Source organism: Pocillopora verrucosa, chromosome 13 (assembly GCF_036669915.1).
Source record: "Pocillopora verrucosa isolate sample1 chromosome 13, ASM3666991v2, whole genome shotgun sequence".
Lineage (NCBI taxonomy): Eukaryota > Metazoa > Cnidaria > Anthozoa > Scleractinia > Pocilloporidae > Pocillopora > Pocillopora verrucosa.
In genome coordinates this window covers 1,761,009-1,785,628 of record NC_089324.1, presented here as the reverse complement: position 1 = coordinate 1,785,628, position 24,620 = coordinate 1,761,009, and the positions used below count along the sequence as shown (strand labels likewise).

At 38.3% G+C, this 24,620-nt stretch overlaps 3 protein-coding genes across 4 annotated transcripts; 1 reads left to right on the top strand and 2 right to left on the bottom strand.

Moving 5' to 3' along the window:
- Window positions 1-669: 669 nt before the first annotated feature.
- On the bottom strand, window positions 670-4,222 carry LOC131773666 (uncharacterized). Of its 2 annotated transcripts, none has more exons than XM_059089611.2 (4): window positions 3,971-4,222; window positions 3,064-3,287; window positions 2,207-2,333; window positions 670-1,478 (listed from the first exon to the last, which is right to left on the bottom strand). In XM_059089611.2, exons 1-4 carry the CDS (start codon window positions 4,149-4,151, stop codon window positions 1,309-1,311), a joined length of 702 nt encoding a protein of 233 aa, XP_058945594.1. In that variant the 5' UTR covers window positions 4,152-4,222; the 3' UTR covers window positions 670-1,308. The 2 variants fall into 2 exon arrangements, with proteins under 2 accessions (XP_058945594.1, XP_058945595.1); XM_059089612.2 differs by having other exon boundaries at window positions 3,980-4,222.
- Window positions 4,223-6,489: 2,267 nt separating this feature from the next.
- LOC131773654 (uncharacterized) lies at window positions 6,490-10,397 on the bottom strand. The gene is made up of 3 exons (XM_059089596.2): window positions 9,963-10,397; window positions 8,197-8,437; window positions 6,490-7,570 (listed from the first exon to the last, which is right to left on the bottom strand). Exons 1-3 carry the CDS (start codon window positions 10,284-10,286, stop codon window positions 7,368-7,370), a joined length of 768 nt encoding a protein of 255 aa, XP_058945579.2. The 5' UTR covers window positions 10,287-10,397; the 3' UTR covers window positions 6,490-7,367.
- A 5,964-nt stretch (window positions 10,398-16,361) lies between these two features.
- On the top strand, window positions 16,362-24,132 carry LOC131773660 (protein O-linked-mannose beta-1,2-N-acetylglucosaminyltransferase 1). Its single transcript, XM_059089606.2, has 9 exons — window positions 16,362-16,931; window positions 17,392-17,462; window positions 18,028-18,207; window positions 18,958-19,273; window positions 19,644-19,912; window positions 20,220-20,393; window positions 21,398-21,465; window positions 21,834-22,127; window positions 22,827-24,132. The coding sequence occupies exons 1-9, from the start codon at window positions 16,718-16,720 to the stop codon at window positions 23,155-23,157; spliced, it is 1,917 nt and encodes a 638-aa protein (XP_058945589.1). The 5' UTR covers window positions 16,362-16,717; the 3' UTR covers window positions 23,158-24,132.
- Window positions 24,133-24,620: the final 488 nt, after the last annotated feature.

Below are 24,620 nucleotides of genomic sequence, written 5' to 3'. Positions count from 1 at the left end.
TTTTCATGCTTGTCTTCGTGACTAAAGTGTTCAGGTCCTTCTGTAACCTTGCCTGTGTTCATGAGACTAAAGGAACTTGCCTTTTGAACTTCTTGAAATGAATTTGTGGACACTAGAAATAACTGTTGAAGTAGAGATATCAAACAGGAAAAGGGCTATGTCATGATGTCAGTAGACCTTTTAAGGACTGTTTTTAATCTTTAAATTTCAGATTTGAACACAAATTGTCACAAAATTGACCTTTCCTTATTTCTTACAAATTAAATAAACTTGAGAAAGGGTGACAGCAGTTTTAAAGGTTCTTTCCCAGCCATCCATTGCATCTTCTTATGCCCTATTAACATAATAATTGGTTTCATTAACCCTTAAACTCCCAGAGGTGATTAAAATGTAACATCTCCCCACAATGCACTATCCAGCCAACAGGTAATAAGAATACTCAAACTTATCAGGTAGAGGTCTTTATCTTGATCTAACACCAAATTCTTGTAACTTGTTTACAAGGAATCTGTAGCAGCTAGAGGGGAGAATAAACAATCTGATCTTGGTAGTCAAAGGGTTAATAATATTCTTTCACCAGGAGAAATTGTAAACTTTAAAGTTTACAAACTACTACTCTAAAATCCAAAATATCATTCTTTTGTAAGTTAAATATAAAACTCTTCACCATTAACATAACTAATGTGAACTTTATTATTTCTTTACCTAATACTCAATAAATTACATGTTGTATTTTCAGCAATAAATATAAAAAATACCTATAATTTCTCTTATGCTTGCCATTCAAAAATCTGATGATCTGCAACTCTAGGTGTATAACTTAAAGCATTTCTGGTAATAAACTATCGTAACATAATCTTTCACAGAAACATTTTTTTAACTTACATCCCAGAATTCATTGACACAAGCTGATGATAGAGGTGACAGAAGTTTTACTAGTTTCAGGTTGATTGGTTCTTAATACAGGCTACATGCAGCAAGTTTTAACCCTTTAACTCCCATGAGTGACCAAGACAGAATTTCTCCTTACAATATCAATACAATATCAAGGAGACATGTAATGAGAACAAAGAATATTATCAAATAGGGGATGTCTGGCTGATCCAGTACCAAATTCTCAGAAATAACATCATAAGTATGATAAGGCAAACAGTAGGGAGAATTACTTATGAGATCTTGAGCATAGAAGTGTTAATTTAACAAAACAACTAGAAGTAAATAATTACAAAATGGGCACACTTCCTTTCAATTGCCATTTCGATGTCTGAAACAAGTGGTTCAAAAAACAAATAACAGGTATCTGTTTACTTAATAGTTAAACTCCTCTCTCACTTCCAGTTCTTCTTTGTGTGCTTTGCTTTTCAGATGAACCTCATATGGAATGGGTCCATTCAACTTTTTATCACATATTTCACAGTAGTATTGGTTTTCTTGACTTGAATTGCTTTTACTTGAACTGTTTTTTCTTGATCCATATGCTGCAGAAAAAAAAGGAGTCTGCCTTCAAACCTGAGATACGAAAATCTATGGTGGGTTGACCTAAGGGGGTAAGTTTCTAAAGAAACTGTGGTGCTACTTTGGTAGGAGAGCATAACAAGGTAATTTAGTAATATCAGCTGAGTTGATAATGCAAATTGGCCACTGTGAAGAGTTTAAAAGCTGATGTTTCAAGCATTAGCCCTTCGTCAAATTGTTCTGACAAATAGCTGATGCTCAAAACATCAGCTTTTAAACTCTTCACAGCGGCCAAATTATATTATCAACTCGCTTGATGATAAGTTAAATTTCCCCTATGGTGGGTTGACCCTTACAGTATCACTCTTAAGTCAAACACTAAGGTCACAAGAATGAAGGAAATCATCACCAACTAACTATGCTCTTGATTGTCAGACAAATTCTCCTTGTCAGCTCCTCAGGGACAGTAGAGAGAACAGTATAGAGAATATACATACTGATGTTAGGGTGAAAAGTGTTCAGACTTGGAGGCCAAGTGGCCCATAACTGCAAGGGCGTAACCCCAGTTTCTAGCCCTACCCCTCTGTGCAGGATATCAGTAGCTGTTTGATAGGAACTAAATTCATTTTCTTGCCAAAACTTTTGTTGAAAAGGAAAGTTACCGACAGGTGCCTTATTGTATTTAGAATCTCTTCTACTGCTTCACATTTTCAAGCTCACTTGTGTCAATCCAAATGTTGGAGAAACTCACCTGATACATAAGGCTTGAAAGCTGGCTTAGCACCTGGATTACTCTCTGCCTGTTTATCATCTATCTCAGTTTTTTTCTTTTTTGCATCTTCAAGCCATGGCAGAGAGGTAATTTTGTCTTCAAGAACCTTGAATGAAACAAATCTTTATGATTAACACTAAAATAAAAAAAAACCTGATTGTTTCAAAATGTAATGAAAATACCAGTGCAACCTTGAAAAGACCCCTAGAATTAATAATCACAGGATTGTTTCAAAGTAACAGTTAACCTCAGTTAACCCTCAGTTAACCCCTCTGAGTGACAAGCATCTAATTTCCTCCAACAGCATTACCCTTGAAGCTAACTTTAAGGTCACAAGAATAACAGAAATGATGATGACCTCAAGAAACTTTTGATTGTTAGACAAATTCTCCTTTTCAGCACCGTGAACATAACTGTATTGTAATGTATAGAGAACAATATGGAGATCTTGCATACTGATGGTAAGGTGTGATGGGTTTAAAATCTTAAAGTCAACAAACGGATGCACAGGGCCATCAGCGCATCTTGCAACTTCTGTGCACTGCTTTAAAAGTAAGATGCAAGTGTCTTGCCTGGGAGTATGACACTGTTAATTATCCTTACCAAACCTCAAACCCACTATTTTTGCTCTAGAGTTGACAGAACTAAACATCAGTCCCTGCACCTTCCAATGATATGCAACAACACAACAACAACAACAACAACAAAAACAACACGCATAATTGTACCCTGAACAATTTTTCTTATAGATTTATGTCACCAATACAATACATCATCATAGAAATAGGAAAGTCAAGTAATATTCACATTTATGGAGTCCATAAACTGACACTTACCATCATATAAGTTGCTGGTACAAATCCTATATCTCCATTTTCATTCTTTGCCTCCCACCAGAATGGATTTGAAGGGTGTGGTCTGCTAAACACTAATTTCTCTCCTTGCGTAATTGTTAACTCATCAAATCCTCCAGGTTTGGCTGGATTTGCTGTATACTTGTACTTTGCCAATAATCTTACTGGTTTACCTCCTTTTTGTGCTGGCGGTGTTGGGAATGTTTCTAAAAAGTAAAAATGTGAACAAAATTAATTTTATATAAACAATTGCCTCTATATGGTGCAAAAACATAAATGGATATTTGTCTGCAACATAATTTGTTCCGAGATGAGGAACAGATAATTTCCAAGAACAAATATATGGGCATAGTCTTGTTAAATATTGAGGCTATTGTGTTTATTATTATATATAAAAAAATATTTTAAGAGGGGTAAAGAAATGGTTTCAGCATTCTCTTTAACACTCTTATGAACAAACAAGCTTATTCCTTCTTCTGCAGTAACAGAAAAACGCTTCCTAATCCTGAATTCTATTTTAAAAGAAGACTTTTTCATAATAGTTGTAAGGTTTAAAATTGGAGAATATCACTCGGGGTGTATCCTCAGACATTTCCCAGTTTTAGCTAGGGTATATTTGGTCATGTGATATCTTAAGACCCATCACACACGAGCAAAATTGTATGATGGACTACAGGCTATAATATAGTGACCATTGGGAAGACTTTCGGGCAAGATTTCCGTCGGACCCATACTCATTATGCAACATTACTTGGATAACATAAAACAATGGTAAACATTAGATTACCTTTGGGACCACAGCTCTCTTTAAGAATAGCATGAGGTTAAACGGAAATCTTGCCGAATTTTTATTTTGAACGTTGAACTGCTCGATCGACTAAACAAGTACCTACTCCACCTCCGTTCTTATGCACGTGCATTTCCCCGCCATTTTGCACGCGAGAATTATTTACTGTCCCGTCCTTTTTGAGAGCAGCGTTTGCATAAGCTGTCTGTCCAGGTCGTCTACATGGTTGTAGCGAGGTAAAACGCAGAATTCCTCTGCCGTACGTTCTTGTTTTAGTGGTCATAGTGACCTAGAACCTCACAAGATTCACAGGCAGTCCACAGCTGCTCGATCAGAAAACGGATCTAAATACTTCATGTGAATAATCCGAAAGTGTCCGCACTCGTTCTAGTCTCCTACGTTGTCACTCTAACATTCTCGCTTATGCTTTTTCCTTCCAGTTGCTAATCAGAAGAGCAGGTACGGAAATTATGAAGGAACTCGCCCCCACAAATTTTCACAGTGGGGTAGGGGAGGGGTAGGGGAGGGGTAGGGGAGGGCTATGCCCCATCCCACCCCACCCCCGTGCACTACCCCTTGCTCTATCATTACTGTTAATCTGTATGGCGCGAGTGGATATCAAGAATTTGAAATATCGTCCGTGCACTTAATTTTTCAAGGCTGCTTATCAGTAATACACGAAAATTTGTTGAATTGAATTCATTGTCGAAAATACTCCGGGAATGCGGTGATTTTCTCTGCTGTGTGCTGTGATTGGTCTTAGAACCTAGCATCGTCCCTTTCAACCAATCAGATGCAGAGTTATAACGCATTGCAACTTGTCTTTTTAACTTTTCTCATGCTCACTTTTTCATGTACATAATTTTTTTTTTTTGCATTAGGCATCCTGGAGTTGCAGTCATAATATATCATGATTTACCCAAGCCTAAAAGCGGAACTTGCATTTTTTTTCCCGCACGTCTCAAGGGCACAACGCCTTGCCCCGGCCAGGACTAGAACCCAGGTCGTCCGACTCGGAGCCCAATACGTGGCGTTGGCGTGCCCGTGGTACAGTTGACCACGCATATTAAAAGTAGCACCTCGTACGGTCGTAGGGTCGTACATCCAATTTTTTTCGGCTTGATGGGTTACTTCTATTTTGTATTATTATGGGGCTACGCTCTGCGAGCTCCGCTATAATCAACGCAATAGTCAACGCTATCATCAAAGCTATAATCATCGATATCATGGAGTAATTTGACTGCATCTTTTGCACACAAATCGTCACCTTCCGCCAGGAAGCCCTACTCTGCGGCGGATGCGTGACAGGGCCACGTATGGATAGACAGTAAGGACCGGCCAGGGGCGGGTGTCACGCGGACAACTCTAACGTCCCCGCATGTAGTAAGTAAAAATTACTGATAAGTATGATTATTAGTCTCAAAAAGTTGTTTTTGTTGTTGTTGTTGTTTTTTTTTACACAAGCCACTCTGGAACGAAGTAAAGATGATGCTCGTGACCCTTGTTACTACACGCGCAGGGTCAAAGAGGCAATTAATATAAGACTTCTCCCTGACAACATCAACAGGGATAGTGGAATAGAAATTCCAGAAGCGTGGATGCCCACCATCAAAAAACACAACAACAGGAGAGCCGTGCGACAGCGAACCGCCGAGGGAGCAAATCACTGAGTGAACAGCAAGGATCGAAATGCACCAATCAGAGCTGTTGAAAAACAAGTAATCACAGCAGAGCATCATGCTTATAAGATCACGCATGAACAGTCGACCTCATCGCCTGAAGAAGACTAGCAGTACGCAGTCGAAACGTCGCGATCTACATCACACATGACTACATCGTGAGACAAACGGAAAACTTAGCTTTTACTGCTTTTCACCACGATGAATAACCGCAACCTTTTCTATAAAAAGTTTCTTGTGATAATTAAATTGCATTTGTAAACTTTATTTTATGTGTAAGCTATAAAAAAGTTTGTATGTATCAGTGACAGATTAGTACATATTATGAAACGCAAAATATAACGTATTTACTCTAAAATGTCGCGAAATGAACGCGCATTGTGCAGAATTATCATCGTGCATCACAACATTTATCCAATATTCCAAAAAGGGCCAAATCAATTTGTCTCTTATTTCAAAGCACGATGAGATGAACACAATTAACATTTATCAAATTTTCATGCGATAGTTTTCGAGTATCATCAATTTTTTTTTCAATTGAATCAACTGTTTTATACAATGATTGTCATAGTACGGAGTTTAAGACGTAGCGAACTAACGCATTGGACGTAGGCGAATCGACTCTAGACTAGGCGAAATGACCGTAATTCACTACTTGTAATGAAAACAGCCATCTACTATGCAAAGATTAAATCAACTTCAAAGGTTGAATGGAGTCTAACATTTCAGGCTGAGTTCTTGACATTTAAACCTCAAGATCGTGGATGACTTATCCTGTAAACAGTTCTAAGTTCTATTTTTTTTCACCTTTGCTAGCACAATGATTTTTAAATGTGGACTCCATCTATCTGTCTTTCTTTCTAGGGTATGAGCCTCCGTTTGCGGACAGCCAACATCATTATGTGAACTTCCTTGTGAAGACAAAAGTATGAGATACAAAACAACAGTTCTAAGGCATGTAATTTTGCTATTTTCTAAATTGTGTCCCCTATAATATAACTGTGATGAACACAGAGTTGAGTACTTCATTTTTATTTTTATTTTATCCTAAATTCAGTTACTTTTAAGATGTTTCTAATTCTGCTTTGCACAAATATTTCGACAGGTTTCAATTCACGGTTAACTTTTTGTTTCAACTCAATGATTCCTTAATGAAAATTTGAAACGAAACTGGTCGTTTCTCCTTAGCCTTTAACAGGTTGTTTCATCCAGATGAGAATATAACATTGAATTAACAAAGATTTGACATGGAATTATCAGGACTCTATAAAGATCTTAGCTAACTTTAAGTTACTTTATTCCTGGGTTCTATCAAAACATGACAGGTATTTAATTGACACTCATGACTCTGATAGGTCTTCCCCCAAAAGACAAACTGGAGAGATACCAGAGTTTTCAAACATTATTAAACAGTAAACTGACAACAGTCAAAACTCTGTTAAACTACGGGCTGGTAAAGTAAATTACTTGCTTTTCTAGTGCCAGCGAGAGCTGACAGAACCACAAAAGGAAAAGAGATTTAATTCTTAAATGAAAAGAGAATTATGAGATTTTCAAAGTGACCATTTTGTGGAGAGCGCGGCATAATGGAGGTTTGACTGCAGCCAGTAGATTGAAGACAACTTGACAATGACCTGAACTAAATGTTCCAAGGTGTAAAGAGCAACTTTTAGTGAAACAAACTTTAATGTCATCTATCTTCTAAATTTAACAACAGTGACACACTTATAATGAAAGACAAGCTCTAGATGAGATTAATTAGTTAAAAGACCATTTCTCCAATTTGGTGGAAAACTTTTTGTTTCCGCTCTTTGCTTGATTTAAAGCCCCACCAACTGGTTAATTTTTTCTTTTGCCTTTCCATACTCTTCCTTGGAAAAGTGTTTTTTCAACACAGGATCTTCAAGACACATTAGGTTGTCTGCATGTCGTGCCAAGACCAACAGCACCCGGATGTAGCTACTTGGTTTCATATCTTGCAAAACAACCTCACGAATCTGTTTTTCTAAACTTTCTTCAGGTCCTTAATTCCAAAAAAAAAAAAAAAACAAAAAAAATTTACAAAATGGATAAATGAGCATTGATTAAACCAGGGATTTTGCACTGAAGTAAAAAGAGTTTTCCAGGTATTAACATCTCATGACATTTTGGGGTATCCAGAGTTGCTATGGCATTATGAATTACAAAATAAGCTAGATCTTTCATGCATTTTATTGGTACGTACTTATGATCTGTTTGAGGCCAGAGGCATAGATGATGAAACCTCAAGTGTCTCCCCCAACCCCCAGGGTCAATAACCCCCCCTGAAGCAAAAACCCTTCCTTCTGGAACAATAACTCTTTCCCTTTAGGACAATCATCCTCTCCCTTGATAAATCACCCTTCCCTGCCCAGAACAATAACCCATTCCGAAGATCAGCAACATAACTACATTTTCATTTCACCTTTTTAACCCAAAGAGTGACCAGCATCTAAATTCTCCTTATAATAATATCACTGAATCATTCATTAAGAACATGAGAATAAAGCAAATGACCTCCAACCAAACAACTTTGATCGTTAAATAAATTCTCCTATTCAGTACCAAAGGAAATGTATAGGGAAGAGTTTGGAGAACACTTATTTTTGGGTGTAAAGGGTTAATAATTACCTTTGTTTACTGTTGGGTATTTACGGCCCATCATCTTTTCTTTCATTTCAAGAATTCCCAACTCCACCAAACTGTCCAGTGTAATGGTAGAGCAGTAATTCTTTGATCTAAGTTGACTTATATCATCAAAAATCACAGACTTCACTTTCTCTGGCTTGTCTGGGTGTTTTTCATGATGTTTCAAGATCCCGTTAAAGAGAGCCTCATCAAGATATGTACCAGTTGGCTTTTCATCAACCACCTGAAAGCACATTTGGTTCAGGGTAAGTCCTGTTGATCTAATTAGTTTCTTCTTAAATTTTGAAGGTTTGATCAACCTTTGTCCGAAAAAATAAGCTCTTGTGGAGAAATAATGCAGAAACATGATATGCTGCAAAAAATTTACTGCTGTAAGTCCATAACAAATTCCAGGTCAGTAAGTAGGGGGTTAGGGTATGGTTTTTGAAGCAAAGAAATGATCCCTGTAGGTGGAATGCAATTTTGGAAATTGCAGAAAAAAACCCTGGAAGTATAGAGGCCTTGACAGGAGTCAAACTTCTTGTAGTTAGGTGCTACTACTGACTGACATGCGAGGGCACATGTTGCTAGAATTGCAGTCCACCTGCAAGAATGAATCTTTTTCTTGATTTTAATCTGCAGATCACATGAAATTTATTTCATTTCATAATGATATGGTAATCATTATTTCATTATGTGGAGGTGTCAGTTCCTTTAGCAAGAAAGGCATTTCCTTCAATGATTTCACAGGATGAAGTGATAAGTTATGCCTGCTATAACTTAACAATGTGAATGTTGCGACATTCAGTGCAGACATGCAACAAAACCTTCTGAACACACACCCCTATAGGTTGACGAAAATCACTACCTAGAATAGGTTTGTAAATTTCTTTTATATTTGAGCACAAGATGATTCACCTGTTTAAAAAACCCCTCCAACAAAATATTACAAATTCAGTTCACCTAGCTTCACCAGCTGCCAACTAGCTTTATCAATCTTAAAATCGCTCAGTAGATCAACACCCTTCAAAAATATTCAAATTTTCGATTAATTTTGAAAAGAAATTGGCGCCCCCTGGAGCTTCCAAACTGCTATATTTGCATATAAAAATCTTCGCCTCGTGATTGGCCGTTTGCACTTAACATTGCTAGGTGATGTATTCAATCGCACCAGCTGGTAAACAATTCCACGAGCACTTTCTTCTCTACCCTAAATTTAAAAGAGGTTCAAACAGTCTGAACACAACTGCTCTACGGTTTGAGGAAGGCAACTCGCTCCTCAAGTAAGACATATTGCGACAAGTCTGCGAAACTCGCCGTTCAGACAAAGTAAACGACAACTTATTTCCGGCTTAAACAGCAGTAATTTAAGTATGGAGCAAATAGAAACAATGATAAAAAGTAGGTAAAAAGTACATAAAATAAAGCAAATAAATTTATAAAAAGTACGTAAAATTTTTCAAATCTACAACCTTGTTGCGTTACACATAAGGTAGCGCTAGCTGTGAGGATCGTAAACGATCCCAACGCAATAAGTTTATAACTCCGAGACGGTTTTTCGCTTTTATCGTGTGTGGCCAGTCGAGCGCGTTATGTATATCTTCAGATCACATAAACCAATGCACCTGTTTTATAACAAACATTGTCGAGTAACATGATTTTGGAAGGAGAATACTAGTCCCGAGAAATCGATGAATTTGCCGCCGTGCAATTAACCTTGAAACAGGCTAGCTTACATTACCTTATTATCAAAGGCTAGCTTACATTACCTTCAGACGGTAATGGTCGTTTTTCACGCCCATAGTTGTGTTAGGTTCGATTTCAATTTCCACTTTACCGAGTGCAATCAAATCCACAATCACTGCTGCAGTCGCTCCACTGTTACTCTCGAAGCCAAATCTCCTTCCTCCCACATTGCCATCTTCAGAATTTTGCCATAACAAGCAGTACGCTTGCGAAAGCGTCAGCTTTTCACCGCGAATTTGTTCACGATCGAAGTCGGGCGAGTTCGCAATCTCCATCACTATTTTTGCCATGGTTCTCGCTGCATGATCCAAAGCTCCAGCCGCTGCTGCTCCCCCTGACCCAGCCATATTAATTTGACAATCTTCAACGACGCTCTGAGCACACACCTCAAAATCCGACGGAACTTTTTGTTTTCCAAGGAACCTTCTTTAAATTTGCATTTAGAAGCAGCAGCACCGCCAAGGGTTAGCGACTTTTGATTGGCTGTTGACATGCAATCGTCACGGAGTTGATGTAAATAAAGCGTTCCGGGATTAGTCCTCTGTCACGCAATACTTCCTCTTACTGTGTGTTGTGTGACGAGCCCCAACTAATGCTAAAAGAGAGACTGGACTTCTCCGACAGTGCCGGGCAAAATTTCCCTTTTGCTGTATCTCTAATTCAATAACAACCACCACCTCTCCTCTCCGAAAGAGCTTGCATATCCCCGGGTGTGTGTGTGTATATATATATATATATAACTAACTGCAGACAGTACTGTTTCGGCCTTCTGGGCCTCATCAGTGCAGTGCTGATGCTAGGATGGAGGTAAGGCTATATAGCCACCCCAAGTGATCTCACACGTGTGGTATCATCTAAGCCATGCCAGAGTGCTCAAACTAGATAAACTAGTGAGCATGCATAATGCTAGCAGCAATGACTCATCCTAGTAGAGTGCTCAATTTGGACATGAAAGCGAAGCTTTGTATGCCAAAGAGCTATATCTATATATATATATAGGGAGTCTGCAACTCGATTTTCGCGTGGAACAGTGCTCAATACGTTGAAGCAGAGCGGAATAAATATTTTAAGAGGAAAAAAGGACGCAACTACATTTTCCCGACAAGCCTGTTTCGTGAATCGCTTCACTCTTCAGGGATTTAAATATATACATATATATATATATATATATATATATATATATATATATATATATATATATATATACATACATACATATAACTAATTGTACAGTACTGTTTCGGCCTTCTGGGCCTTATCAGGGCAATGCTTATGCTAGAATGGAGGTAAGGCTATATATCCACCCCAAGTGATCTCACACATGTGGGATCATCTAAGTCATGCCAGAGTGCTCAAACTAGAAAAACTAGTGAGCATGCATATTCGAATTCTCTCCTTCATTTAAAAACAACATTTTTAGCGTGCTATGAACTCTTGGATTTTCATGAGGATTCGAAATTGTTTTGTAGTCTGAAAAAAAAGGAAAGCTCGTCACGTTGGTTGCTTGTCTTCTTGGTGTGCTGAACGACAGACTAAAATATAGATATCAATGTACGGCGCATACGGCTGAAGTTTGTTTCGGTTTAAAGCTGCAGGAAGGGACTACAAGACCAAGAGTAAACAAAGTGGTCAAAAGACTACTCATATGCGAACTTTATAATGGCTAACAAGTACGTTTTCTAGCTGTCAGAACCCAATTTGTCTTACCGGATTTACAAACAAACATACAGGTCAGTAAATCATGACGGTGTTTATAAAGCGTATGCAGTCTTTGTTCTACAATTGCTCCAGTAATATTTCTTCCCCCATGGACGGAATGCTGATCTATTGTATCGCGTTTACCCAGCCTCAGAATTATTTCAGGTTTTGTTGACGGTCCTGGATGGAGAGCGGTACGGTGGACGCTAAGTACCTCAAGAACACATCAAAGTAACACGCCGATGATCTTCCGCTAGTGTCTAACAACCCCAACAACCTAGTGTCTGAGTTTCTTGTTCGAGAGAGTGCTTGTTTCCATTTATTAATTTTCGAAAAAATGAGTTATTTTCTTTTTATTGTTTGTATTTTTACGATAACATGAGCATAGGTAGCCTAAAAACGACGATCGTAGTGAAATCTCAAAGCGCGCTCTCCGCGTTGCGTGACAAAATTAACCAAATAGCTGCGAAGTAGAGCAAGTCATTGACGATGAAGACAAAAAAAAACAAAGGAAATCATTTTCAGATGGAGCCATCATTCACTCTAGAACTCAGTACTCCAATTAAGGGCGATAAAAAGCACAGAGATGGAGCATTTTTTCGCCATTTTAGATCTTCTTAAAGTCACTTACGCTCTTTCAGTGAGTGGCTCTCTTAGAGCCAATCCGTCAACGTCATTCAGAACTTAAAAGATGCTGCAAGCGCAAACATATTTAGAGCCACTAACGTAATTGAACTTCTAGAAAATACTGGACAATAACATATTCAATAAAACAGCGAAGTTAGATTTTATTCTCTAAGAGAAAAGAAACGAAATATAACTTAGGAAACAAATGAAGACATCGCCTCAAAGTTTATACAAATCGTTTTAAATCGATTCTTATGTAAATAGTGTAATTATTGAACATGAGATCGCGTTGCAAATTTGGATTTTTGTGGATGTTTTTACTATTTTGAGCTTTTTGCTACCTTATGTTTTACTTTGTAGTATTAGATATGAAAATTTTATCACATGGAGAAATTAAGTCCACTACTAGTACTATTACTGCAGCTGCATCAGTCTTTCTAGAACATGTGCTGTCAGTTTTTTTCTTTATACTTCGCGAATAGAATCTGCTGACCAGCAGAATAACTTTTTTAATGAGCATTCACGAGATTAAAATCGTTTGAACGTCGAAGTGCCAATAATAAAAACTCTTAGAGTTCCTGATAAAGTAAGAAATTATTCTAACTGGAGAAACCTGTATGTCGGTAAACAATGCTATACAGCCGAAATCTTAAAATTTGTCCTCGGCAAATGGTATCGAACTCTGATTATTACATAATTATTCATCATTCGCCCCCACTTCAAAAATTCATCAATATGCACAGCGAACAGTCGGAGGGCAACGATATCTATTTACTCAAAAGATCCATTATTAAAACTATCGTCCATTTGAACTGCAGAACACTACATCTTGGATAGTGAATACTGGATGAGGACAAGGAACGGTTTTAAAAAAAGGATACATTTTAGGTACTGAATAACGGTAATAACTTTAAAAATTTTCCTGAGACAATTTCTAATTTTTTATATTGCACTCGATTATGGTTTTCAATTTCGGTTTGATGCTTTATACGCGAGCTTTGCCGATGAATTCACAATGCTATCATATTTTTGATCACTTCACTCTAAAATCAATCGATGTACAAGCTGTTAAAATTTATTCGCTTTTGTTAATGTTGCATGTCATGTCAGTTTTCCGCAGTGATTATATGGGTAAATTCAAAAAGCGAACTCAAGCGGTAAGATATGATTTTCCAACTTCACCGTTTGACCAAAGCTCATAAACGCATCCACTCCGTAACAGATTTACATATTTTACCAAATATATCCCTACCCACAATTACTTAGCGAAAAACTGCTTGCTGACGGTTTATTTATTGCTTTCAACTTAAAAGCCGATAGCTGTTTTTGGTGATACATGTAGCCATCCTGAACGGTAAAATTCAAAACTATAGATAGAATCCTCTCGAAAATTCAGATATTAAATTCATCTGCAGTTTTGTCGGAAGGATAAGAATATATATTTTTTTCTCCTCATGTTTATTGAACAGTGGTCAACTAACCACAATTACTCCTTGAGTAAAAAAATTTTCAATCCTACTGTTTTGATATCAGAAGATACCCACTTCACTCTGGCAGAAGGAAAAAAACAAGGGGTTCGCCGTCGTTTTTTCAGTTTTTCGATTTACCATTTTGCGCCAAAATCCGTTTTTATGTCTGCATTTATCTTTGTTATTGAAGAACGCGAATTTAATAGAATAAAAAGGCATTTCCTTACGATTACTCGCTCCGTTTATTTTGTGTCTCGCCTAAAATTACCTTAGCCTGTTTCATGAAATTCATCAAATAAAAGAGAATTTATTTTATTAAGCCATTATCCAGCCGTGACATACGGCGAGTTATCAGCCAGAATTATGAGCAATAAGTATTTATATTTGCGCAACCCGATGACTTTTCGTCCTCTAAGATATTCAGTTAAAAAAAATTGAACTAAAATACCTCCAGAACAGGTGGACTTCACCAAATTACAGAAAATTAAACAACATGTTTTTTCGTGATAATTATGCCATAAAGTTTGCTTCTTCATTCATCGTTTACCCGCTGAATATTAGTTTAATTACCTATGGTGTAAGTCAAGTTGTTAATTTTTTTCGCCCTTTTACGATATGATTATGCAATGATTCGCGAGAAATTTAGAATCAGAATTTACATGTTAGCTCAAGCAAAAGTCAACTATTTACAGTTTATAGAAAAGACCGTTGCTATGGATCATTATTTTCCTTAATTATAGATGCTTTTATGAAGGAGTGTTCTTTCAAGTCTGATGTCAACATGGCTTATTTTCTGTTTGCATCTTTTTTTCTTCTAGATTCAAGTGACACAAGTTTCAAGATGATTCATACCTTCATGATGGTCACCCGGCCAAACCGGCAATTTTTTCTGTAATAGCTGCGAATAAATTAAGTTACTGAATCATCGCTCCGTATGCAAGAAAAACTTCGAGTGAACAGCTGTTATTAAAAACGCATGATAGCGTAGTGAATCTCATTGGCTTATTTACGGCCCAACGTCATCCAGCTGGGTTTAATCAACAAAATAACAGTTTTCACTGAAAGAAAATTTATCAGTTTTTTACAACTCATTGTAGTTTTTTTACAATATGGTTAGCACTAGTCGTTTCAATTACGCTATTTTAGGCATTGCCACCATGTGGTCTGTGCTTATTTTTATTCTTTACTCGAACAGTTCTGCATCATGTTCGGCCGAAACAGAGAGGTTGAAAATGGCTGTGGATAGGAAAGACAGATTTCTCGAGTTGCTTCGCGATCAAAATGATGAACTTAAAGGGAAAGTCTCCAAACTACAAGACGAATTACAGAAATATGAAGCCGAGAAAAGCGCACAAGAGAATTTGTATCGCATCAAGCGAGGCTATCGTACAACTGAACCCAACAGAAAATAATAAAACTTTGCGACACGTCTTACTTGGTTACAAATAAAAAGTCGCTTCTGTCAGGAAATGACAAACAGCTTCATACAAAGTTTGACGAAAAAGTCAAACGACATGCACTCTTCATCAAGAATTTAGTTCGAACTTGGAGACACAATGAACATATTTGAGCATAGAATTGGCTTTTTACTTCAAAGTATTTCTCTAAACTTATGGGGGAAAATGGTTTGTCGCACTGGTGTGTTCTCTTTGAGGAGAGGGAAATAAGATCCTGAGAACGACTTAAGGTGGACATCAGAGACCAGAGGACTCTCCATTTTAAAAATATTATGGAAGATTAATAAAGAATGTTGAATAAAATGTTCAAAATAATTTAAATCTAACACTTTTTTATTTTTATTTCAAAGAGACAGCGCATCTCAGCCGAGTTTTTTTCGTCCAAGCAATATGCAAATTATCGCAGTTGTTAGAGAATGAAAGACATTTCTTGTCTTGTCACGAACGTGGGATATAGAAAAAAAATATTAAGTCCTCGCAAAGAATCCAGCTCTAGACTTCAAAATTTATTTTATTACCCCTATCCAAAGTAAAAAGGTTTTTTCCTACTGCGGTTTGAGATTTCTAAGAGTAGCCTAACTTAGTAAATAACCAAGAAAAAAATTTCTTTTTGGGGGGTGGGGGTAGGGGGTAGGGAGACAATTTTCGAATTAAAGGTCATATTGGAGCCTCAAAACGCGTTAGCGTCAACGTTAAATCTTACAGCATTTTCAGCGGTGGAGGAAAAAGATAATATAATTTCTGAGACCTATTTCTTTTTCTACTTGTTAACTGCTGGAATTGATTTCAATCCCCTGGGTCTTGGACTGAAATGCAATATTTAGAAAATTTCATAAATTATATCATTGCCGGGGGTTGAGCAATCTGTTTTGAGACCGTCGTGTACCTAAAGGAAAGATTTTGATCGTATGGAAACAAATTTAAAAATTAATAAACAAACTTTATTCAAATTTCGCATTTCCAGATTTTACTCATTTGTACGAAATATCTTTTGCGGTATACATTCATAATTTTAGCTTTCGGATCTTTTTTGCTATATTAAGTTTTCGTAACAAATCTGCCTCTTTGTTCGGCAGGACACGTCGAAAAATTCTTTCGGTGAAGTTAATACCGTTACTTAGAAACAAAGCAAATTAGTGTTAAAGTTTATTTTTTTCGAGGTCCCCTTTTTAAAAAGCAATAAGATATTCTCCGCAGAAAATTTCTCGAAGCTACGTATTGCTTTCGAGGAATATTTGGTTGTTTTGGGGTTTCGTAACCGACCGATCCTTGGGTGATGCAGAACAGCGAAACTTCAGAAAACGAGAAGCGTCAATACTGGAGTGCATTCAAATTATGAGTGAAATCTAGCAGCGTTAGGTTGAAGATATCTACAGCTCCGCTCGTCGATCATTTCAATTTTTCTGGTACTTGGCAGTGATATATTGCTGTTCCGTTTTCAGGAAGAAGTACGAGAAAGTTTATTTTTGATGCGTTAAATTCACCAACGAACGTGGCCGTAACTTGAATGGGTTTTGAAACACAGTCATGGTTGTAACGAGATCAACTCGCAGGATCTTCGGAAAAGTAATATTTTGGACTCTTTTCGTTTCAACGGGAGTATTAATTATCTTTAACATGGTATTTTTTCTTCAAACTGCCTCTGAACTCGCTCTCTTAACGAGCTCTGAGCAAGATAAAACGACATTGACTTCGGCGTCTAACAAGGGACGAACACAAGGTGATGAGCTTGATTTAAAAGGTATTCTCTTTATTACATCATATAAACATGTTATTTTCTCATAAAATTACAGATTAAGATATCTTAGATCTGCACTTTTTAATTCTTTTAGAATCAAATTCAGGACACTACAAATAATTCCGTCGACAAATTCCTAATTTTTTGGCATGAGAATAATATTCAGATGGCCATGCAAAATTTGCAATCGGAAATAATCAGGGGTTGCTAAACTTGCAAGATAATTTCATCGCTTTGATTGGAAAGAGCAAGGATAACATTTTCTTATTCTGCACATTACGTATCAATGTTTTGCTTATGCTCTAAAGAGACAAACGTCATGAAACATGGATTTATTCTTTGTGCGCATGATTCTCGCCATCTTGCGCATGCCTAGTGAAAAGAAGGATGGCTATTTTGTACGCACAATTACTTGCTGAGGTTAGTGGTGTCTTTTAAGTTGTACTTACTCTTCATTTTGTAGAAGGCAATTTCTTGGAATTAGCAGTGTTGTCCAGTAAGGAAAATGTCACGTTGACGATAAACGGACAGAGCGTGAGTATTGAAATTTAATTCAAAATATTTTTACCGACCTCCAACAATACACCTCTGTTAAATTTTGACCAGTGTGGGGTGGGAGGGGGGGGGGGGGGTGAAAAGGTTAATGCGTGATGCAAACCAATTTCTAATCCCTCGGGGCTTTGTTTTGTTTTGTTTCTTTCGACCTTAAGATTAGTACTTCAGATGCTTAACCACTAAGCCATACGAAAGTTGTGGTAGGCCAGGCCGTTAAACTAGGTCCATGGTGCCAAACTTGTTACATACAGCTAAGATAAGAATGTCGATGTGATGCTTCTTCTCCATGGTTATATGGCTGAATTTCTTTTTTACCCAGCTGGTAAGGTTGTATATGGATAGCTTGGAAAATACTTTATATTTAGGAGATGGGGGACCTCAAATGTGGGAGTAAGGGTGGTAGATACTCTTTCTCGACAACAGAAAAATACTTTATAAATTTTTGTCCACCATTTAACTTGGAAAGGTTTGATAACTTTTCGAAACATTTCATCAGGAAGGCGAGTCAGCTTAATTACCGTTTTAATGCACTTTCTATTGACAGAGGTGGGACACATCCGAAATGTTAATAAGAGGATTGAACGTAGTAGTCTTAAATGAAGTAACAGGTGTTGTGATGTCATCACGATGGTTTGATACTTATGAATCTGACGCGGACAGCGGTTTTCTCATCGAATATCTGAAAGGCCTTAGAGATGGTAGAATCGTCTGCTTTGCTATAAAGGTAATTGAATTTTTACATATTCATGTATTAAGGAGACGGTGCCCAAAAGAACAGTGTTTTGGACCACGAGACGAACGGAATGGGTTTGAGTCCTCACTGTAACCTGACTTTATTTATTCAAAGTTACGTTAGCACAGTACCCTTGGAACTTTTCACCGGTTGATTGAAATATTGGCTGGATGTTTGTTGTTGTTGTTGTTGTTATTGTTATTTTTCCCATGAAGCCGTGCAATAACTTCGCGATGTTCAGACGGAACTGACGAGCCAGGTTGTTGTTGGTGTTTCTTTTTTCTTTAACTCTTATATACTATATTTTCCTGTCCGAGTACAGGGTGCCACTTTTACAAATTTAAAAGAGCGCTCCCCATTTTGATTACCATCATCTATTCAACCACGCCTTTGCAATTCAAGAACTTTGACAGTCAAGATATTCAAACCACGACAGTGAAATGTTCGATCATATCAACCAAAAAAGATATCTTCCATTTTTAACCACTAAAGCACTAAAGGTTCGTAATATGTTAGCGAGGGTCCGTTTGAAAAAAAACACAAGTTTTCAACCGATAGAGAACTTTCCCAGTATCATGCAAACTAAAGAGATCGGTCAATATTTATCATGTGGGGGGGGGGGGGGAAGAGAATCGGAGGAGTCCCCCCTTTATACTCTGTTGGCCACAACTGATTCTCACTCCGTTTCCAAAGCGATAGATAATGAATGGTGCCTAACCTTATACCTCTCCCACGAATCAGGACGAAGCCATTGCCCGATTGTCCGAAGACGCTATCAGTTTCTTGTCAAGTTATGGCAGTTCCTTCATAAAAAAGTTGAGGTTTCGCTCCACGTGGGCCTTTGTTGTGTCTGTGACGAAAAATCAGCGCATCGTGCACGCAGAGAGCTATCAGAACCCTACTGATTCTAACAAGTGGGCAAGTCCGATAAAAATACGAACCCTGATAAAACTGAAATCTGAACATGTCGTCCAGTGTCAATGGGAAGACACCATAGCAAATAGACGGAGGATGGAATTCTGTGGAAAGTTTGAAGGCTACGGAAACGTTTGCAGATGTAAGTTTTGTTGTTTAACCTTGGGTTTATTTTCCTGATTTCATTTTAATTAATAAATTTTCGAACATAAATTTTGAGATCCACGTAGGATAACTTAAACTGACTTATATGGAGTAAAATTCATCACATCGTTTCCGCGAAGGAAAGCATTTGACCTTCTATTTGATCTGTAATGTGACAGTTACTTCGTAATCCACTGGCCAGAACAAAATACTCGCAATGCAAAGCCGAAGGAATTTGAAACACCACGGAAAGAACATAAGATGCCTCACTCGGGCCCAGGTTACTCTCCTTTCCCCCACCCTTTTTTCCGCCACAGTAATTTATCCTCTTGATAACATAATTGCATCTATACTTGATCTACGTTCAGGTGAAAATCCTGTTCCTCTGGAAATCGACCCACCCGCGTTCCCAGATGGGAGCCGCTTCAAGCTCCCTATAGCGATCATGGCCAGCAATAGGCCAAGCTACCTATTGCGCATGCTTTTAGGCATGCAAAAGGTCCATGGACTGGACACAAGTATGATGACAGTGTTCATAGATGGTTTTTGGCCGGAACCTGCTTCCATTACCAGGCTCCTTGGTGTCAACCTTGAGCAACACGCTGGAGTCAGCCGGCGGAACGCCAGAATTTGTCAGGTACAATAAATCGATATCAGTTGGGGAATTGATGTTTACTTTCACAGCAGTCTTTTCCGTGATATTTATGCTTAAAAGCGTCACTGAGGCAGGTTCTGCTTGGTATAAAAGATACAATATCGACGCAAAACGATAGAAAAAAGAAGGACAAAATAATGACGAAAACAATGAAAAGAATAGTTTAATCCGTGTTTCATCGTGACGTGTCCTGTGTCTTTTACACTTAGAAGGAGCTTCGTGGTGCGCCAAAGTCCTTATGGGATTACAAACGATTCATTTTTTAGTTTAAAAAAAGTGTCTTTTTTAGCATTACAAGAAATCCATCGTTGACTCCTTCGACAAGCATCCTGATGCTAGCTTCTTATTGATACTGGAGGAAGATCTCGACGTGTCTGTGGACATTCTGAGCTACTTTAAACAGCTTCTCCCCGTCTATGAGAACGATGAAAGTGTTTATTGTATATCAGCTTGGAACGATCAGGTAAGAAAGCAAAAAACACACAAGGGGGGGGGGACTCGTTCGTTAGGACAGTTGAATGAATGTCAGTATTTGAACGACTGCGCACCTACCCTCCCCTGGCCTAACCCAACAACAATCAACAGATAACAAAGTAAGGGTTAATATTGACTAGGAGAGGGGTAGATGTGCAGTTAGTCAGACACTAACATTGATCCAAACAGTTAAAGCGATTGGATTTACCTGACTGTGTTGTGAATTGGGGTAAATAAATAGGTTGTCTAGGCGTATATGTGTCGACTGGGCATTTTCGAATGTCAGAACAAGTGAGTGACATCGAGCTAAAAGAAAAGCCCAGTTATCAGAGGATATGAACCATTTTTTATCAGCCTTCAACGATATCGCCGCTAAAACGGAATCAGCTACGAGTTTAAAATACATCTTAAAAAAGTTAACGAGAAAAATAACGTATTTTTATCAGCAATTTCTTAGACTCAACGTAGGTGAATAGATCGATCAAAGTAATTTCTGTCCAAGGTTAATTATGTTAGGCTCTAGAAGCTAGGAGACCATATATCTTATATCATTCTGGCGCTAGCACTGTGAGAAGAAAGGTTTAATTCTGCCATTTGTTATATAGAACGATTTTAGTGCGACTTTGTGGTACAAGTTGTGTGTTCAACAATAATTAGGAAATGGAGATTATCTACCGCCGGAGGGGGGAGGAAGAAGTGGAATTTTGGTTGCGTCGCGATCAAATCTACTTGATCCCCCTTGAGGCTCTGTAATATTTTATGATCTTTCCCTCCCTCCCCTTTCGTCAGCAGTTAATTAGCAGTCTATGTTCTACAGTCCACCTTCGTACTCTGTTTGCGACGACTTTTCCCCTCCCTTCGCCCCAAAAACCATGTGATTCCTTCCTTAGTCCTCTGTCGTTCTCCCCACCCCCTCTCTTTCCCCCCCCCCTTAGTTGATAAAGGGGAAAGAGGGTATAATGCCCGGGTGATCAGTGTAATGTTTTGTTTTAGGGATATGATCATCTCTGTAATGACCCCGCCATGACGTACAGAGTGGACACTATGCCGGGCCTGGGATGGTGAGTGGTTCGAGAGAAAAAAAAATTAAATGGCCCTCTCACTATCTCCAGCTTGATCATGATCTTTCAAAACCTTTTTTCGACAGACTTCTAGTATGATAAATCGCTTTGATATCAGATCATAATTGATTGGTATCAGATGAAGAAAAATTTCCAATTATGCTGAGGCGGAGAATAGTTTCGCAGAATTTGCCTTAGAGGGAGGTTCCGCACCCGCTGGGTCAACAATCTTGGACCGTACACTTTTGCTTAAAGTAAGGTTCAAGGGGGAGAGGCAGTGATACGTTGGTTATAAGGGAGGGGATTTTAATGAGTAGAATCTGCAGGGTACATGCCACTCAATATTACACTTGGATTCCTGGTTCCAGGGTGTTGAGTCGTAAGCTTTTTAAAAACGAACTGGAGGAGAAATGGCCAAGACCTGAGGACTTTGTGGACTGGGACATATGGATGCGGGGTAACCACAACAGGAAAGGTCGAGAATGTATCATCCCTGACATTTCACGAACATATCATTTCGGCGGCAAGGGGCTGAACGTGGGTGGTCATATGCAGGCTCGGTATTTTGCAAAACACTCCCTGAATACAAAACCAAATGTAAAGCTGGATGTTGATAAAATGTACAAAGAAAACTACGAGAAGGAGATCAACCAACTTCTGAGGTGAGCTGTCTCATCTGCCTCTGTTGAGCATTTGTTTAATCAGCCTCGGTTCCAATACTTTCCCCACGTAAATTGGGAAAAGTCCTGGAAACGAGGTTACTGTCTAATGTCTCTGTTTTGTTTGATTCCATTCTTTGAAACCTTTTACGCCTAAAAGTAACGATCCTCCTTGCTCTGTCTTTAAATAATTTGTTGGTTTAGGGTAGACACAACTTTCTTTCCTGTTCTTATCGCCTGGAGGGGGTAGGAGTATTTAGGGGGAATTGCATGGTCTACTAATCTCGTACCCAGATCCCACCGTTTAGCGGTAAGTGAATGCAGGAACTCAAAACTGCTTGGCCGTGGAAGGTCTGGTTACGAGACTGATGGTTTTCAGGAGGATTGGAAGGGCAACAAACTTGGTGAACTGGTTGAGTAATGTGCTCGTAACAATGCCAACATCGCGTTTAGCTTGTTAACTTTTGATGGTTTCTATGTGGAGAAGAGCAGATTAGTCGGAGGAAACCATGGGAACCAAAAAAATAGAGCTAATCACACGCTGAACCAACAGGCGATGTTAGGTTCTATTATCGACCCTGGGAAAAAGCTATAGGAGACGAGTTCTTTCACAAAATCTTAATATCTCCTTTCACTTAAAATATGAATTGACAAAAATGATCATCACTCCATTTTTTGTTTTTTTGTTTGTCCTTTTTTTAGCAAAGCTAAGGTTTTGGACCACACGGAGACGCCGTGCACAAGATTCAGAAACTTTGTTCCTGACACTAAAGGCGAATTGTACGTGTTTTACATAAGGATGGAGGAAACTTTCGATCACAAGACCTGGAAAAACATCGCTACTTGTCTGAAAATGTGGGATTTAGACGCGAGAGGATATCATCATGGCTTATGGAGGTTTTGGGTCAAGAAAAACCACGTGATAGTCGTGGGATGCCCAGCATCAATTTACTGCTCGCACAAACCGAAGGATTTAAAGCCTATTTATATTCCTGAGAGAGTGGAGCCACCAGAAGATGAATATGATTCATAGAGCGCTTTTCTATTGAGTGTCGTGAAAACAGAGCCAAGTTAATCACAACAGTTAATCAAAAGGAAGAAAAGTACCTTTAAGAGCCAATCAGAAGAAAGATAAGTTCCTTTAGGAGCCAATCAGAAGAAAGATAAGAACCTTTAAGAGCCAATGAGAATGAGAAGTAAAACCTACCAAATTTCCTTTGACGCAAGAAAACACAGTCGATCGAGTTTTGCATCTGATTGGTTGAGAGAGTGGCATGAGTTTTCTTGACCAATCACGAGGCGAAAAGAAACAAGTCCCTGATAACTTTCGACACTCGATCAAAAATTGCTCTTACTAATAAGGAAAAAAAATATAATGTATCACTAATTTTTATCAAATTAAATCGAGAGATTTTTATGTGCTATAACTTCATATCTCTTTTTTAAAATGTTCTTTGAAGGGAAATTGTATGGAAAAGCGATTAGCCAATCACAGGCTGCGAACTCATTCGTTCCCAGACTTTTCTCTTCGCCCGTCTGTCTGATCCTACTTGCATACGAAAGGACATGTTTTTTTGGATCGTTAAAGCTATCAAAAAATTCAAAAGTTCATACCCAAGAACGGATTTATTTTTAAGGCGTAGCCTGTATCTAGGAGACATCTTCATAAAGAATCTATCCGATGAGAAACTTGAACTTTCAGAAGCAGTTACCCGTTTTTTTGTCAATTTCATTCCCAAGGTTCTCTCTTTTCATCTCTCGAAAAAGATGTTTCTTGGAGAAGGAGAGAGGACCCTGGAAGTGAGGTTGCTTTTTGTCTCCGGGATTTAAAGAATATCAAAAGCCCTCAGCGTGACAGTTACGCCGGGAAGACTGAAACAATAGCGTGATGGCTTCTGCGTCTAGGATATTTGCAAGTTATAAACCAGATAAAACAAAGATATATTGACAACAAAATGACGTCATTTAAGAATTAGCATCAAAAGCCTTTTTGCGGATGCTCGTGACTTCCCGTCAGTCATGATCTTGATACACAAATTGCTAGTGGCTTGGACTCAGACAATTCTTTTTATAGTTTACTTTTAGGGTTTACGTTTAGAGCTTATGTTTCATTGAAATTGATGTTCAAAGCTTGATCTCAGCAGAAATGATCTTCTCCTCCACGTTTTTCCTCGTTCGGCATTTCCTCATTCGCTCGCCCTTTTCGTGCGAAATCTCACAGTTATACCGTATTACGAGTCAAGCTCGAGTCACTAGTCAGCGCATCACTTTGTAGCTATGAGCCAGTACAGAATTAAAATTTACGCTTAAAACTTTGTGTTCTTGCATTCCTGGTGCATCATTTTGACACAGAAATCAAACCCCCTGCCCCCCTACCCCCCCCCCAAAAAAAATATAAATTGTAAACGAGGAAATTTTGACTCTACCAAACGTGACCCGTGAATCAAACTCAACTCGGGCTTGAGCTGAACATTCGATACCGTAAGGCACTGAAAA